This window comes from Bombus huntii, chromosome 8, assembly GCF_024542735.1.
Source record: "Bombus huntii isolate Logan2020A chromosome 8, iyBomHunt1.1, whole genome shotgun sequence".
NCBI lineage: Eukaryota > Metazoa > Arthropoda > Insecta > Hymenoptera > Apidae > Bombus > Bombus huntii.
The window spans coordinates 6,081,968-6,095,239 of record NC_066245.1 but is presented as its reverse complement, the minus strand read 5'-3'; the positions used below and the strand labels follow the sequence as shown (position 1 = coordinate 6,095,239).

Genomic DNA, 13,272 nt, shown 5'->3' with positions numbered 1-13,272 from the left:
ACGTGGCTATATCCGCCTGATGACGACATCGATGATGTCGATTGCGGCTACAGGCAGAGGGGGACTTTCGTTTTCATTTTCTTTCGAGGTACTCGTCGTCGAGTCCTTGACTGTGCCCACTTCGATAACGCTACTCGCATAGTAAACCCGCTGACTCTTATCACCTTCTTGCATTCGCGGCTATCGTTTCTCGCTCGTTCGAGGTGAGTCACTTCAAATGTTCGCCATTATGACATTCGTGGCATCCTCGTCGAACGATGCTACGTTACATTGTTTCCTTCCGTCTACATTGCGTCCAGATTGTATATGTATATACATATTTTCGTTACGTGAGACACGCCAATGGTTTATACGGTCGTGTTATAAGACTGGCACGACTCTCAAGCGATATGATATGTATACATCAGACCGGATAAAACGGACGACCTTGCGTATCGGCGTTCTCATGACAAATCGGTACATCGGCAGATTGGGCGACCGACACACATCTGGCCCATCTGTCGACTCGAGAAACTTGTTTTTCGACCGTTGGTCCGACGTGTTTTTTCGACCTCCTCATGAATCACGCGTCTCGTCCACGCTCCGGGCTATTAACGCTAATAATGCCACTGCCTCGAACGGGATTAACCCGATGGCACATTAATTTGGACGATATTCGCGATCGCTCTTCGCTCTACCAGAGAACGTTACGTCTGCGAGCAATGACGATAATTGTTTGCCAGATTACGAGATCTATTAATAGGTGGAATATGTCTGAGCGTAACCACGAATAGCTTTCCTGTCAAAGAGAGGGAGAAGCTGTCGATTTTCTGTAATCTCACGTGTTCCTAATTTCATCTCCAAACGTCTCAAATAGGAATGACGAATTTTAACTATAAACGTATTTTTTCCTCGAAGTATTTTTAAATTTCCTTTCCTACGATCGGACGTTTTCAGATTAAAAACACATGGAGCTAAAAAAATGTCTAAAAATTCTGATTTTATATTTGCCGTTATTATTCGCGGGAATACCGCTAATAACAAATGTAAGCGCGTAGTTATGATCTTGGAATGTACAACAAACATCGACGTTTAAAAAAGAGAATCGGTTTGTGAACGATATCCGATAAAAAAAAAAGGAACGTATAATACAGTACTGTTCACTTTACTCGTTCGCATAAAAAGCGGATCAAACGTTGTAATCACTCAACAACTCGGGTTCTCTGCATCCCAGCGAATCCATTATTCAACGAGAGAAAAAAGGAAAGAACGTTTAAGTAGCCTCGCCGCGTGAATCCCGTGGCTAAAAGAACGATCTCGAACGTGTTAGTAATTTCCTGCGCAATTGCGACACCGTCCTTTATCTACTGTTTACATAAATCCGTCGCCAGACACCTAAGAAACGATGATTAAAGAGACATAGCTTGTGGATATTTCGCGAGGAAAATTAGATCGGCGAGCGTTTAGCCGGAATACGAGGCACACTCTAATGGCGAATCGTTTAAAATGGGCGGCGGTGGCAATTTATTTACATCGCACGTGGCCCTCCGTGGGCGGCGGTCAGAAAGCGTGTGTACACGAGATCCCGGAACATCGTCGGCATCGACGTACCCTCTTTCTCTCTCTCTCTCTCTCTCTCTCTCTCTCTATCATCTCCCTTTCTCTCTTTCTCTAGCGATAGACACACCCGAGTTACGCTTTGGGGTGAAACTATACATATAGTTAACTCGATCAAAACGGCGACGGGCGACATGGTCGCCATGATTGGTACGAAGTCACCCGGAAGAAAGAGGCAGAGAGCCTGGCTTCCGCCCTCGGTAGATCGACGCCTCTCGAATCCCTTATCCCGTCTTAACGTTCCCGCATATCGGATCCAGCTCGGGCCGTGTTACCAAGGAACGAAACTCGACAGACAATTTCGGCGGAGGACAGAAGAATGGATGTCCTTCGACCGGATTGACCGTAGGCCAACGACACCGAAATAATACGACGCGCAACATTGTCGTGCCTTTGAATATTTAACAGAATCAACATGCGAGTTGCCGTAGCAGAACGCCGAGTGTTTACGTTGACGAACGAACGCTTACATTATCCGCGCCTCTCGATATCCTCTCCTCTCTTACCGCTACTCGAAAGCGAAATACCGAAGGGAATTAATTATGCAAACGTCGTACGCGATCGAGCCCGGTTCGTTCATACGTATATACGTTCGCTACTCGCCGCTTCTACCTGCAACGGAGGAACGGAACACCCTCGGGTAAGACCGATCTTCGCGAGGTTGTACCTCGCACAGAATCTCGCGTATCACGCACGCGATCGCGTCAACAACAACAATCGGGGATACGCGGAGAAACGATCATCCTCGCGATATCGATCGCAGTTGCGGCGAACAGCGCGCGACGCGCTTTTATGTTCCTAATTGGAGATACATACTCGCAACGCAGAGGTTTCCACGCGCGGCTCGCCGAAGTATCGTGTTACGAAAGGTATATGCCAAGTGCACTTGTAAGGTATCCCCTCTGTCAGTCCGACACATAGCGAAACAGACATCGAGCAGAAACACCTGCTCGAGAAACATCGAGGCTTCGTCGGTCTGATTCTATGAAATGCACGCGTGTTTAGGTGGAACGATCTAGAACCAAGGTGGGCAAAATAAATAGGAAGAAACGGAGGTGAAGCGGTCCAGTAGACACTCCTCGTATGTAGTCAGACTCGGACTCGTCGAAGCTACGAGAACCTTCGATTTTATTGATAGGACACACACAGCTCGTAGTGTGTCGCGTTAATCGAACGATGTTGACGACCTTAACGAGAGCTCGTGGACCCTGCTAGACGCGCGCTTCTTTGTGTCGCGGATCCATCCGTTGCGTAGTGTCGGCTATGGGAAGAGGGAGAAAGAGAGAAACCGAGAGAACAAGAAAGTCACGGAAAGTGCGACAGAGAGACACAAAGAGAAAGAGGGAAGAAGCTTCGAGGGTTTTGGTGGGGGGCAGGGGGGGCAGCAGGGCTGGAGGAGGCGGTAGGGGCAAAGACTATATTGATCACTGACCTTTCCTGCGGCCGAATGGTCCGAAGAACGTGCCGTTCTTGCCGATGACGTTATCGTCGATGTACTTGAGCAGTTTCGTGGTATCCTCCCCTTTTCTAGAGGCGATCGACTTGACAGGACGCGGCGGCGCAAGCCTCTGGTTACCGCTGGTCAGCGTGCTCGGGCTGACGGTGTTGGTTGTGGTTGTGGTGGACGTGGTGGCCGTGGTCGACGTTGACGTCGACGCTACGGCGTTCGGTTGGCCCGCTAAGCCGGCGCAGCTTGTGCTTCCAGCCGTAGGGCACGTCGTTTCCTCCGCGAGGGAATTGATCCTCCGCTGCGACCCGCTCCAGTTCTTACCACACGAAATCTTCACCGAGCAACTCATTCTCTCATAGTAATCGGGTACCTCTCAGTGTGCATAGTAAGGGTAACGACGATTCGACACACGCGATAACGCACCCGATCGTTGCATGTACTCTCCGCGATGTGCTCACGGAGCCGAACGTACCGACAAACACTACGGAATAAACGTGTGTACGATGTATTATACGTGTATATATACGTTTGTATGCCTCCTTAGTTAGAATTTGTCACTCGCCGAACAGCAGTAGCATCGTCCGCAACGAGAATGAACAAATTTGCCTGTCTGGTTGCCCTTTCTCTTTGTCCCTTGCACTCTCGGATACACGTGTTTATCACTGGAACGTTAATTGGAACGGTGCGAGGGACGCGAGGGTTTAGTTATGGTTCGTAGTCTGATTTAAAAAAAAAAAAAAGAACAGACGAAGAGGGACGCGCGCGTATCGCGTGTTAATCGTCCGTTCGAACGATAACTACAGGCGGAACGAACGAGCTTCGCGAATATCTCTTTCGTTCTTTCTTCCTCCTTTACTTTTTCTTTTTTCCCTGTTCCTGGCTTGTTCTACACCTTTCGTTATTTGACAATGTTTCGATCGATTTCGACCGATCCGTTCCAGGCGTACGGGACGAGGAAAAGTTTAGCGTTCACTCAGCCTCGCGATATTTGCTCGACTTTCGACGTCACGCGATCCGGTTTGTTTCGTGTTTTTGTACCTTCGAATACGTTAGCGCGACCACCGTCGGATTAACTCGAGCTTCGACTACTTCCGTGATAGCTTGCCAAGCAATTGCGCACCGTGAACACATACAACCTCGCTCGATGCTGAGGCGAGACTGAATGTCTAGCGGACGAGCTGCCCGGTTCGCCAATGGCGTCACATGGTCACGCAGGCGCCGTCGAGTCTCGCTTCGCTTCGGGGCATCTTCTCTTTGGATCGGACGTGCGGGGTACCGCGAAAACATGGAACTCATTTTTCCGCGAGTCCCCACGCGGAATCTACTTAAATGCTGCGCTCGATATTGCAATTATTATTTGCTATTTCTTTTATTTGTTTATCAACGCGAGAAAACTACCGTGTGAATTAAAACTCGCCGCTAATCCGTGTAATTCCTTTTTTAGGAGCAGTGGATTTACATTTCTTGAATGGGTTTGTTCTTTCGTACTTCTTATAACGTTAAAGTTTTGCACCATACAGACAGATATACATGTGTGCATTTGTTTTTTCTTTAATTGGCGCGTGAGTTCTTAGTTCTGTCAGGCATTTCGAGATATCATTCAATTTTATTTATCTTTCATTAATATCGACAGCCATACGGTAGGTAAACATAACTGAAAAACAGAAACAATTAGTATCTTTTTTCAATCTTAAATAAATTCTTCTTTGGAAGAGTGAACTTTTAATGAAGCGATTCTTTTAATCGGCAACTCCGTATACATTCAAAGAACGTATTTTTGCAGAAACGACTGCTCTTTAAGTTTCTCAACTTGCCATTGCGAAAATATGACACAAATAGACGTCTCATGCTTCAAAGGAGAGTTTTATTTCTGGCAAACCTCACTCTCTGAACTCGAATCGTTATACAGGAAACGTGCAACTCTTGTACGTTAATCTATATTCGTTATTAAGAGTACTTAAGGAAAAGGAAAGTAAGAAGACTACTTTTTCTTCGGTTTATCGTAATTACGCAAACAACTCCTAGTTGTATCGTTATGATCCTTTGCGCGTTAAAATCCGAACTCCCTCGTTTTAAACATACAAAATTGAATTTGCTACAAAAACCATTGGGTTTGTATCTTTTACCTTGATCGTCTCCTTCCACGTTATAGATAGACAGTTATTCGTGTAACCTCTTTTCCATGATCTGCACTGGCAATCTCCAACCATATGGCCCGATACGTTAAATATAGGTCAACCGAAGGCACGTGCGTTTTCCCATTAAGCGAACAATTAGAATCATTAGCCGCGAATACAATACCACGATCGTGTTAACACATTCTAATAAGAGCGCAAAATTCGTGACAGCATCGATATTCGTTTGCATTGTTCGAAAACTGTTGCTCGTCGTTGAACGTCGTTCGATGACGCATAGAAGAATATCAATGGTCGAGGTAGTCGAACGAAACTCTCAACGCGAGTATCATCGAAACGTTTCCCATAATCATCGTGGTAGCGATGTAATTAACAGGAAACAGACCTATCGTACGGTAATAAACGAATCGCTTTTTCCTCCGGCTACGTCCCTGTAATTAAAGATCAGTGAAATCTCGTCTGTTAGCGCGTTTCTTTTTTCACTTTCCGGCAGTATTAACGGCATAGCGGAATCTTTGGATAAAATAAGAGACACAAATTGCACCGTTCGTTCGAATCGATAAAAGAGGAAACGAGGCGAGTATTTCCTTAAAATCTATGGCAACGCGTACCAACAGCGTATAATATTCTTTTCATCGTATCCAGCTGGAAGCCGTAAAGAGGCTTTGCCTTTCACGACGATTTATTCGAGCTTCTCGCGATTCGCGCAAAACGATTTGAGCCTAGAATATTTAATAAACAATGTGGCGTTCTCGTGGCTTCCACGTGCCTTCGACACCGCTCTAAAATCTATGCTTACGTTTGATTCGTAATTCGTTCTCATTACAGAGTTCTCATTGTCGAAGAAAACGATGCGACAACGACGGCTCCGTGAGTCACGATGTCACGCGAAGCACAACGTCCACACAAAGAAATCAAAGAAGGCGACTAAATTCGTTCTTTATTCCTGTCGTAAGCTCTGCAATTGTAGGCGGTCGCCAACACGCTATGAACTACGTACATATGTATATACGATCGATACAGACGTTCACAGAAGCGTGATAATACAGAAACGTAAAGTCACGAATCATCCGTAATGACTTTCGCCGAGTCAACAGATACGTTGTACGACACATGTTTACTCCTTCAACATCTGCTCTTCACGTGACTTTTTCATGCAAATATTCTTATTAGCACTCTATATATGTGCGTCAAATAGATGCTACTATCGTCTGAATTCAAACATGATTAATGGCGTTAATATCACGCTTTATATAATATAATCACGTGTTTACGATTAATTAAAAGCAATCCAACATTATCAACCGATTTGTGTAGATAAAAGTAAAATTGGCCAAATTTCTTCTTAATCGATAAAGAGGAATCTCTCATCCTCTGCTTCGATACGAAGAACGCGTTAGATTTTGACAAGGTAACGCCATGTTTATCGCTCAAACGCTCCATGGTAACGAATTCCACGTGATTCTTGCGGCTTTCGTGGCTAGCTGACACTCGGGCTCTGGTTACGCTCGTCCTCACGTAGATCGAATTTGGCACGATGCTGAAGTTTCAAACCGCGACCAAAGAAGACCTGAAACTGGCCGCATCCATTCAGCGCAGACGGCAGATAGATGCGGAAAGAAAGGAACGAATATTCAATCCACGATTCAGGAAAATCGGAGTAAGTCTGAAGGAGCAAAGTGTTTCCATCGAGCACGATAACCTGTTACAGATCGATCGTGCATGAAGGACAAAAACGATAAGTGTATACGCACGCGAAAGAACGATATATCATGCTGCGCTTTCGAGAACGTCCGGCATAATAATTTTTATCCGTAACACCCGCAGATAGACAAGGAATTCTTGGACAAACAGGTCGCGGAAAAGAAGCAGCAGCGTGAGCTGGAACAGGCCCGAGAATCTCAGCTCGACGAGAATTTGATTCGCAGTAGTAAGGTCGCTTTACTGCTGGAAAAAGAACAAGAAGAGGTAAACTGTCAATTATGGACGGTAAAAAGTAAACGGCCGGATGATTAATTGTCTTTTGCAGTGTCATCGTTAAAAATTCCGACTTTGTTCGCGTACTCGTTGCTCTTTGCGCGTTTCTTACCTTTTCAATACTTTGTTAGCGGAATCCACGTTACACCTTGTCATTTGTTGATTTTCCAGGAAAGGCGAAATATAAATAAGGAGATCGAACACTTTAGACAGCAGTATCAGCGTGCTGAACAGCGTCGGGATTTCGATCTTTACGATCCGACTGCTCTTAAAAAAGGCGATGTCGACCTTTCTTTTGAAGCTGGTTTTGGACAGAAGTAAATGTTGTCGTAGTAAATTTCATTCGCGTGAGAATCTCCTCGAGCTTAAGAAGGAACGATGTTAAATATTTGATGGTCGAATGCTGCAGATTCGCGGGCGAGGACGATAATGCAAAAGAACGGTCGAAAGTGCAGAAAGAAGAGATGAGGTGGTGGATCGAAAAGCAAAAGAACGAACGTATGCAGGCGGAGAGGGAACGCGAGGAAGCCGAGAAAGCGTACGAAGCAGCTGTCATCTCCAGGGACAAGCGTGCCATGGCGTTAGATCAGATGGAACGGGACTGTCGTCGAAGATTGAACGAAGCCACCGCGCAATTTAATCGAGCTCTGGTAAGGCTTTCTCCTATTTAGTCCTTCGACGAAACAATCGGGAACAAAGCGTCAGGAACTGCAAGAAAAAGATAAGAATCTTATTATCTGACGATTGTATTTTACAAGCCGGGGAACACGGCTTGAGAATCGAATTTCCTTCTCATACAGACGGAGATCCGTTTCCCTGTCGTGTTCCTCTTCTAGGTATTTGCGTACTAGTCGTTGTTCGTGAACGACGAGAAAGTGTGAATTCAGATAATTAAGTGCTCGATGGTACTTCATCTCATTAATTGATTTAAAGCCCTCCCTCTCTTGTTGTCTCTTCTCTCGTCGCGAACGAGCCAATGACGACGAACCGTGAAATGTCAAAGTTCAACGGTGGCAAAATCTCGTTGTACTTGATACGGCTGTTCTATTCTGTTCGCTGATGAATTCCCTCGGTGTCACTGCACCGACGAGACGGAGTTATTGTCGCTTCGTCGTTTAACACGTCCCGAGCACGGGCTACACAGTTAACATAAACCTTCGCCGAAGGTGAGCACCGTTTACAGCAACGACGAGGTTGCTACGGTCGATGAGCAAACTTGGTGACGTCATCGACGTACGAGTCTCTGTAACAACACGACGAACGATCCTTCAGTCGCTTCCCCGACTCTTCCTACACGTTCTGATCCTTCACTTTTTTTTCTCTTTAAATTGTCACGCTCCGTTGGATCGTGCGTTTTAGTCGAATGACCGGCTTCGTTTTTCGTCCCCTTGCGACAGGCTGAGGAGCAGAAGTACCGCCGCCACTGCGAAGCCCTTCAAGAGGAGGAGGACAAGAAGGCGGATATCTACAATCACGTGACTGGGGACTTCCTTACGGAAGCCAAAGAGCAGGCGGAGAGCACTCATGGACCGCACAAACCGTTGGCCTCACGTTACAAGGGCATGACTGCGGACGAGCTTAGGGTTTTCAGAGAGGCGCAAACACAGCAGCTGAAAGAAATCGAGGTAAAAGCCGATGGAATGAACGCTTGTTTTGCGCGGTTTTAACGATGCGCCGCGGATGGTTGAAACAGTGCCAACCGTTGTCACGGCCATGCGAGGGCACGGCCAGGGGAACAAAAAATTTGGCTCGCTCAGGGTAAACCTCTTTTTCCAGAAAATGAGATTAGAGGAGAAGCGAAGGGACGAGGAATGGGATCGGTTAATGAACACCCAGGCAGAGATAGCGGATTCGTATCAACGTGAAATTGACCGGAGAAGAACGTAAGAGGTTTAGGTTAAACATTTGTTGAATTATAACAAAAAAAGAGGGATTTGAATAAATCGATACGTTGCAGAGAGATTAAGAAGAAGATAGCAGAGGAGAACTTGGAACTCGCGCAACAGCACAAATCTCATCAGGATTATCTGAACCGTGTGCTCTACAAAAACAAACCGACTGCAGCCTTTTTTGAACAATTTAACAGAGACGCCCGCTAAAACGAAAGCTTATACAATGATACGAATAAATGACTCTTTTTTTATATGGATACGTATATTTTATACTTACTATTCATAACTTTTATACTTTTACCTTTTCACGAGCATTTTCTACGTGTAATCGAATACGATTATTCGAAATGTTGGCTTGTTGGTAAATGATAAATTTGCCGCTACATGAATCATCTTCAGTCGGTATTATATCATCTGCTTGCACATCATGTTTTGTATTTTATAACAGAGAAAGTTTTACGGACAATCACATGAATTTGGAATTTTAATGTATGATTTTATTGCAATGCTTTAAATATACTGCAGGATATTAACATTTTATGTACTATTATCGACCATCCTGTTGAATGCATGCATTTGTGCGCTATCGGTAAAATGAAACATTGTTGATGTTTACGCGTCCGGCTTCAATGATGTTGCTTGAAATATCTCCCGAAACATTGCAAATGTAAATTAAACGTACAATATATCTTTCATCATGTTCCTTGACGCAACATAATATTGCGAAACATAAATCATTCTAGCGATAAAATGCTCGATACAGAACACGATGATGCTCGGAAACAAAGGTTAGCTTTAAGGTTATATATCTTCCTGTATTCTTTGTTTTATTTATGATAAATATATTTGGTAAGTTTTTTTTATCAATAGCAGCGAGCGGGATACGTTGCTCGAAGAACAATATGAAATTGTGGAGGACCTCAAACGAGATTTGCACTTATGCAAGGTATACCATTTGTACAAATTAAAACATTGTATATATACACCTAAAAATATTTGTTATATATCCACTTTCCAGACAGAACAATACAATATGCGAGTTGAATTAGAAATTCTGCGAAATGAGAATCAAAAGGTTACCGATATAAAAGAATCCCTGAATCGTATTCATTTAGAAGAATGTGATGACGAAGATGCACATAAAAAGGAAATAAAAAATTTACAAGAACGTATTAAGCTGTTAGAAACAGAAAAAGATTCAGCTTTGCAACTATGGCATATTTCCCTGGATACTGTAAGTGCCTTAGAAGATCAATTAAAAGGATTTCATGTGTACGGGAAAGGGACAAAATTTCATCAAGAACAAACAAATGCTATTAAGGAAAGTTACTCGGAAGCTATTAGAATGTTAGAGGAAAAACTTGCGTTGGCCAAAGATAATTTTATCAAACATCAAACACTGTATGAAAGTAGTAAAGAAAAAATTAGCAGTTTGACTAATGAAAAGGATAAACTTTTGGAAAAATATAAAGATCTTGAAATGAGCGCCCATGATAAAGGTCAGTAACATCTATTTATAATTTGCAATAACAAATAGAGACATTATTTTTATTTTTTAAAAAGACAGGAATAACCAGCTGACGATAGAAACGTTAAAACAGGAATTAGCTTATGCCAAAACAGAAACCAATAAAATGGTACAAGCAAAATTAGAATTAGAAAAACAGTTGAATGAAGTTAAAACATATGCTGCAAACGTAATGGAAAGAGACAAGGAAACAAAGACTAAGATGGGAGAAGTTATTGAATTGATAGAATCTGCAGTTAGAGAAAAGGATTTGGTGCTTCGTCGTGAAACTCTTGTATTGGAGGAAAAAGCCAGATTAGAACAGAGACTAAATGTAATAGGTAATGAATATGATGTAAAAATACAAGAGTTGAATAAAAAAACAAGAGATGAGATTGAGTTAAATACGAAAAGGTATCTAACAGAGATCAATGAACTTAAGGCAGAACTAAAGGCAAAAATAACAGTAGCAGAAAAAGCTCAGAGAGAATTGAAATTTACTGAAGAAGAATCAAACAAAATACGTAGAGATTTAAATGTGAAAGTATTAGAATATGAACAAAAAGCCAAACGTATGGAACTTCAGTTACAAGTATACGATGAAACAATAGCTAAAAATAAATATGATATGGAAATTAAGCAATTAAGAGAAAAAATTATTGTTCTTGAGAGTAAGCTGGGTACTTCAAATGATAAATTACAGAAGTTAGAGGAACAGCAAACTAGTAACATACAAGATCAGATGAATAAAGCTGATCATAAAAATAAAGATATAATGAAACAATATTCGGATTTAGAGAATCAATTAGCTAAAACATTAGGTGATAAAGAAAATCTTGTATTGCAATTAAAGTCATTGAAACATGATTTTGAGTATGAAATACAGAAAAGAGATAATGAAAGGCACTCTCTTGAAAATAAAATTCAAGAACTTGAAGTTAATCTTCATAAAGCAACTTGTATAAAGGAAAATAAATTTAGAGATGACATTACTGATGGAATAAATCCATATGTCAAAAATAAGCCTAGCTTTGATATTACGTAAGTAAATACAAGTATTTATTAAGTCAAGCGATATTATAAAAAATATTTCTATTACAGAGTTGAAAACAAATGTCATTGTTGTCAGTCTGCATTATCAGATTATATGAATAAATTGCAAGAGAAATTTGATAGAAAAACAAAGGAGTTAATCAATCACGTTCAAGTTCACCAAAAATTAAGTAAAAAGTACATAAACTTTTTCCAGATGTAAATAAGAAATTATCTGTATCATTATGTTATTTTACATTTTAGATGGAGGGATGAAGCAAAATCTTTGACAGTTAAATTTCAAGGGAAATCTAAAGAACTCAGGGGAAAGATAAATTTCTTACAGAAGGAAAATAACGAATTAAATAGAGAATTATTAACTTGCAAACAACAATTGGCACAACATGCAATTGAGGATATACAGAAGTCTGTATTTACTGTATTCATGTAATATAAGATATTTTGGACTAACTATGGATATTTTGTTTTAGATTTAATGAACCAAATGAAATTAGGTGATATTTTTCTGCATCTACAAGAACTTTATAATGGATGTTTCATCATGTACATATTACAGGAATATGTAAATTTATTCACAATAAAAATACATTTTATGCTACAGATATCCTTTTTTTAAACACTGTCTATCTATATATAGTAAAGTCAATATTGTGCTTACTCTTTGGATACAATGCAGGCTGTAAATAAACTAGGAAACCAATATAATATTTCATTTTCACCTTGTTCGTCTAACCATGCCAGTCCTTCTTTTACCATGTGGTCCAAGGCTTTTTGTGTTCTATCTGGTTCCCATTTTAACTCCTTGCACAGCATATTTCTTGAAATATATGCATTTCCAGATAAACTAGCTTGCTGTAACACAGCAGTATGGTCCATACTCAATTCACCAGGAATAGATTGTACTAAATGCTTGCCACGTCCAATTGGAACAATAGAAAATCCATTTCCAAAAATTCGTAATTTTTTGGCTGCAGCTAATAAATCCTCATTTGTGATCTCTTGGTGTTCTTTCCTACGGCCTCTGGCTTGTATCAATCTTGTCCTAAGTTCGTCCAATGATATCAATCCACCATTTTTATAATTTGTAGCCATACAAACTTCGACAATTTGAACAGCAAGTTCATAATAAAAATCTCCTATGCCAAGAACTGACCAAAATCCTTTACCCGAGGCCAAAGGATCTACACCTATTGATGCACACATTTCAGTAAATTGCCGCCGAAAGCGTGCATTCTTCTTAATTTCATTTTTATACTTTGAGGCGAATTCTTCTAAATTCACGCGAAATGTTTCCATATGCTTTGTCATTTGCTCAAACTGATTTTCTTGAATCTCAGTTCCCTTATCTCTATATTTTTCTCGCTCCAGCTTTTGTTTTTGAATAGCACCAACGCCTGCCTTTCGCCTCATCGTGCAATATATTTTATACTGTGTTACGAATTACAAAAGTACGGACTAGAAATTACACCGAAACAAAATTAAAATGGTCTTATCTAGTTATTAAATGGTCGAAGTAACTGTCATGTTCCTTCATGCATTAGGTCCTCTTCAAAAACATAACCTAATGTCGATACAATGACATAGTACTATATGTCGTTTCTACAATAGATACTTTGATTCTTAAACATTGTTTTCAATACGAAATGAAGGTATTGATGTTTA

At 41.4% G+C, this 13,272-nt stretch overlaps 5 protein-coding genes across 9 annotated transcripts in view; 3 read left to right on the top strand and 2 right to left on the bottom strand.

The window, feature by feature from the left end:
- LOC126868827 (uncharacterized) overlaps nt 1–3,397 on the bottom strand; it is a 54,274-nt gene extending 50,877 nt beyond the window's left edge. The window contains exon 1 of the mRNA XM_050624738.1: nt 3,029–3,397. Coding sequence (XP_050480695.1) covers nt 3,029–3,395 — 367 coding nt within the window. The 5' untranslated portion in view covers nt 3,396–3,397. The remainder of the gene's footprint in view (nt 1–3,028) is intronic.
- LOC126868852 (uncharacterized) overlaps nt 1–13,272 on the top strand; it is a 152,077-nt gene that overhangs the window by 128,740 nt on the left and 10,065 nt on the right. The gene's annotated exons all lie outside the window — the stretch shown is intronic.
- Nucleotides 6,710–9,307, top strand: LOC126868849 (RIB43A-like with coiled-coils protein 2). The gene is made up of 7 exons (XM_050624790.1): nt 6,710–6,841; nt 7,009–7,149; nt 7,330–7,475; nt 7,568–7,808; nt 8,556–8,783; nt 8,935–9,041; nt 9,116–9,307. Exons 1-7 carry the CDS (start codon nt 6,719–6,721, stop codon nt 9,255–9,257), a joined length of 1,128 nt encoding a protein of 375 aa, XP_050480747.1. The 5' UTR covers nt 6,710–6,718; the 3' UTR covers nt 9,258–9,307.
- On the top strand, nt 9,449–12,208 carry LOC126868838 (sodium channel and clathrin linker 1-like). Of its 5 annotated transcripts, none has more exons than XM_050624758.1 (7): nt 9,449–9,838; nt 9,924–9,996; nt 10,069–10,549; nt 10,614–11,598; nt 11,659–11,787; nt 11,854–12,015; nt 12,081–12,208. In XM_050624758.1, exons 1-7 carry the CDS (start codon nt 9,801–9,803, stop codon nt 12,106–12,108), a joined length of 1,896 nt encoding a protein of 631 aa, XP_050480715.1. In that variant the 5' UTR covers nt 9,449–9,800; the 3' UTR covers nt 12,109–12,208. The 5 variants fall into 5 exon arrangements, with proteins under 5 accessions (XP_050480715.1, XP_050480714.1, XP_050480713.1 ...); XM_050624757.1 differs by having other exon boundaries at nt 9,921–9,996; XM_050624756.1 differs by having other exon boundaries at nt 9,924–10,549.
- Nucleotides 12,145–13,021, bottom strand: LOC126868858 (vacuolar-sorting protein SNF8). Its single transcript, XM_050624802.1, has one exon. It carries the CDS (start codon nt 13,018–13,020, stop codon nt 12,265–12,267), a length of 756 nt encoding a protein of 251 aa, XP_050480759.1. The 5' UTR covers nt 13,021; the 3' UTR covers nt 12,145–12,264.

What these genes read in the sequence shown, in the direction of transcription:
- LOC126868849 (XM_050624790.1), top strand. Translation starts at nt 6,719, where the DNA reads ATGCTGAAGTTTCAAACCGCGACCAAAGAAGACCTGAAACTGGCCGCA. An exon ending in GAAGCTGGTTTTGGACAGAA is followed by an intron (nt 7,476 to 7,567) that starts GTAAATGTTGTC and finishes CGAATGCTGCAG; the next exon opens with ATTCGCGGGCGAGGACGATA. An exon ending in AGCAGCTGAAAGAAATCGAG is followed by an intron (nt 8,784 to 8,934) that starts GTAAAAGCCGAT and finishes CTCTTTTTCCAG; the next exon opens with AAAATGAGATTAGAGGAGAA.
- LOC126868838 (XM_050624754.1), top strand. Translation starts at nt 9,801, where the DNA reads ATGCTCGATACAGAACACGATGATGCTCGGAAACAAAG. An exon ending in AATGAGCGCCCATGATAAAG is followed by an intron (nt 10,550 to 10,613) that starts GTCAGTAACATC and finishes TTTTTTAAAAAG; the next exon opens with ACAGGAATAACCAGCTGACG. An exon ending in GCAATTGAGGATATACAGAA is followed by an intron (nt 12,016 to 12,080) that starts GTCTGTATTTAC and finishes ATTTTGTTTTAG; the next exon opens with ATTTAATGAACCAAATGAAA.
- LOC126868858 (XM_050624802.1), bottom strand. Translation starts at nt 13,020, where the DNA reads ATGAGGCGAAAGGCAGGCGTTGGTGCTATTCAAAAACAAAAGCTGGAG.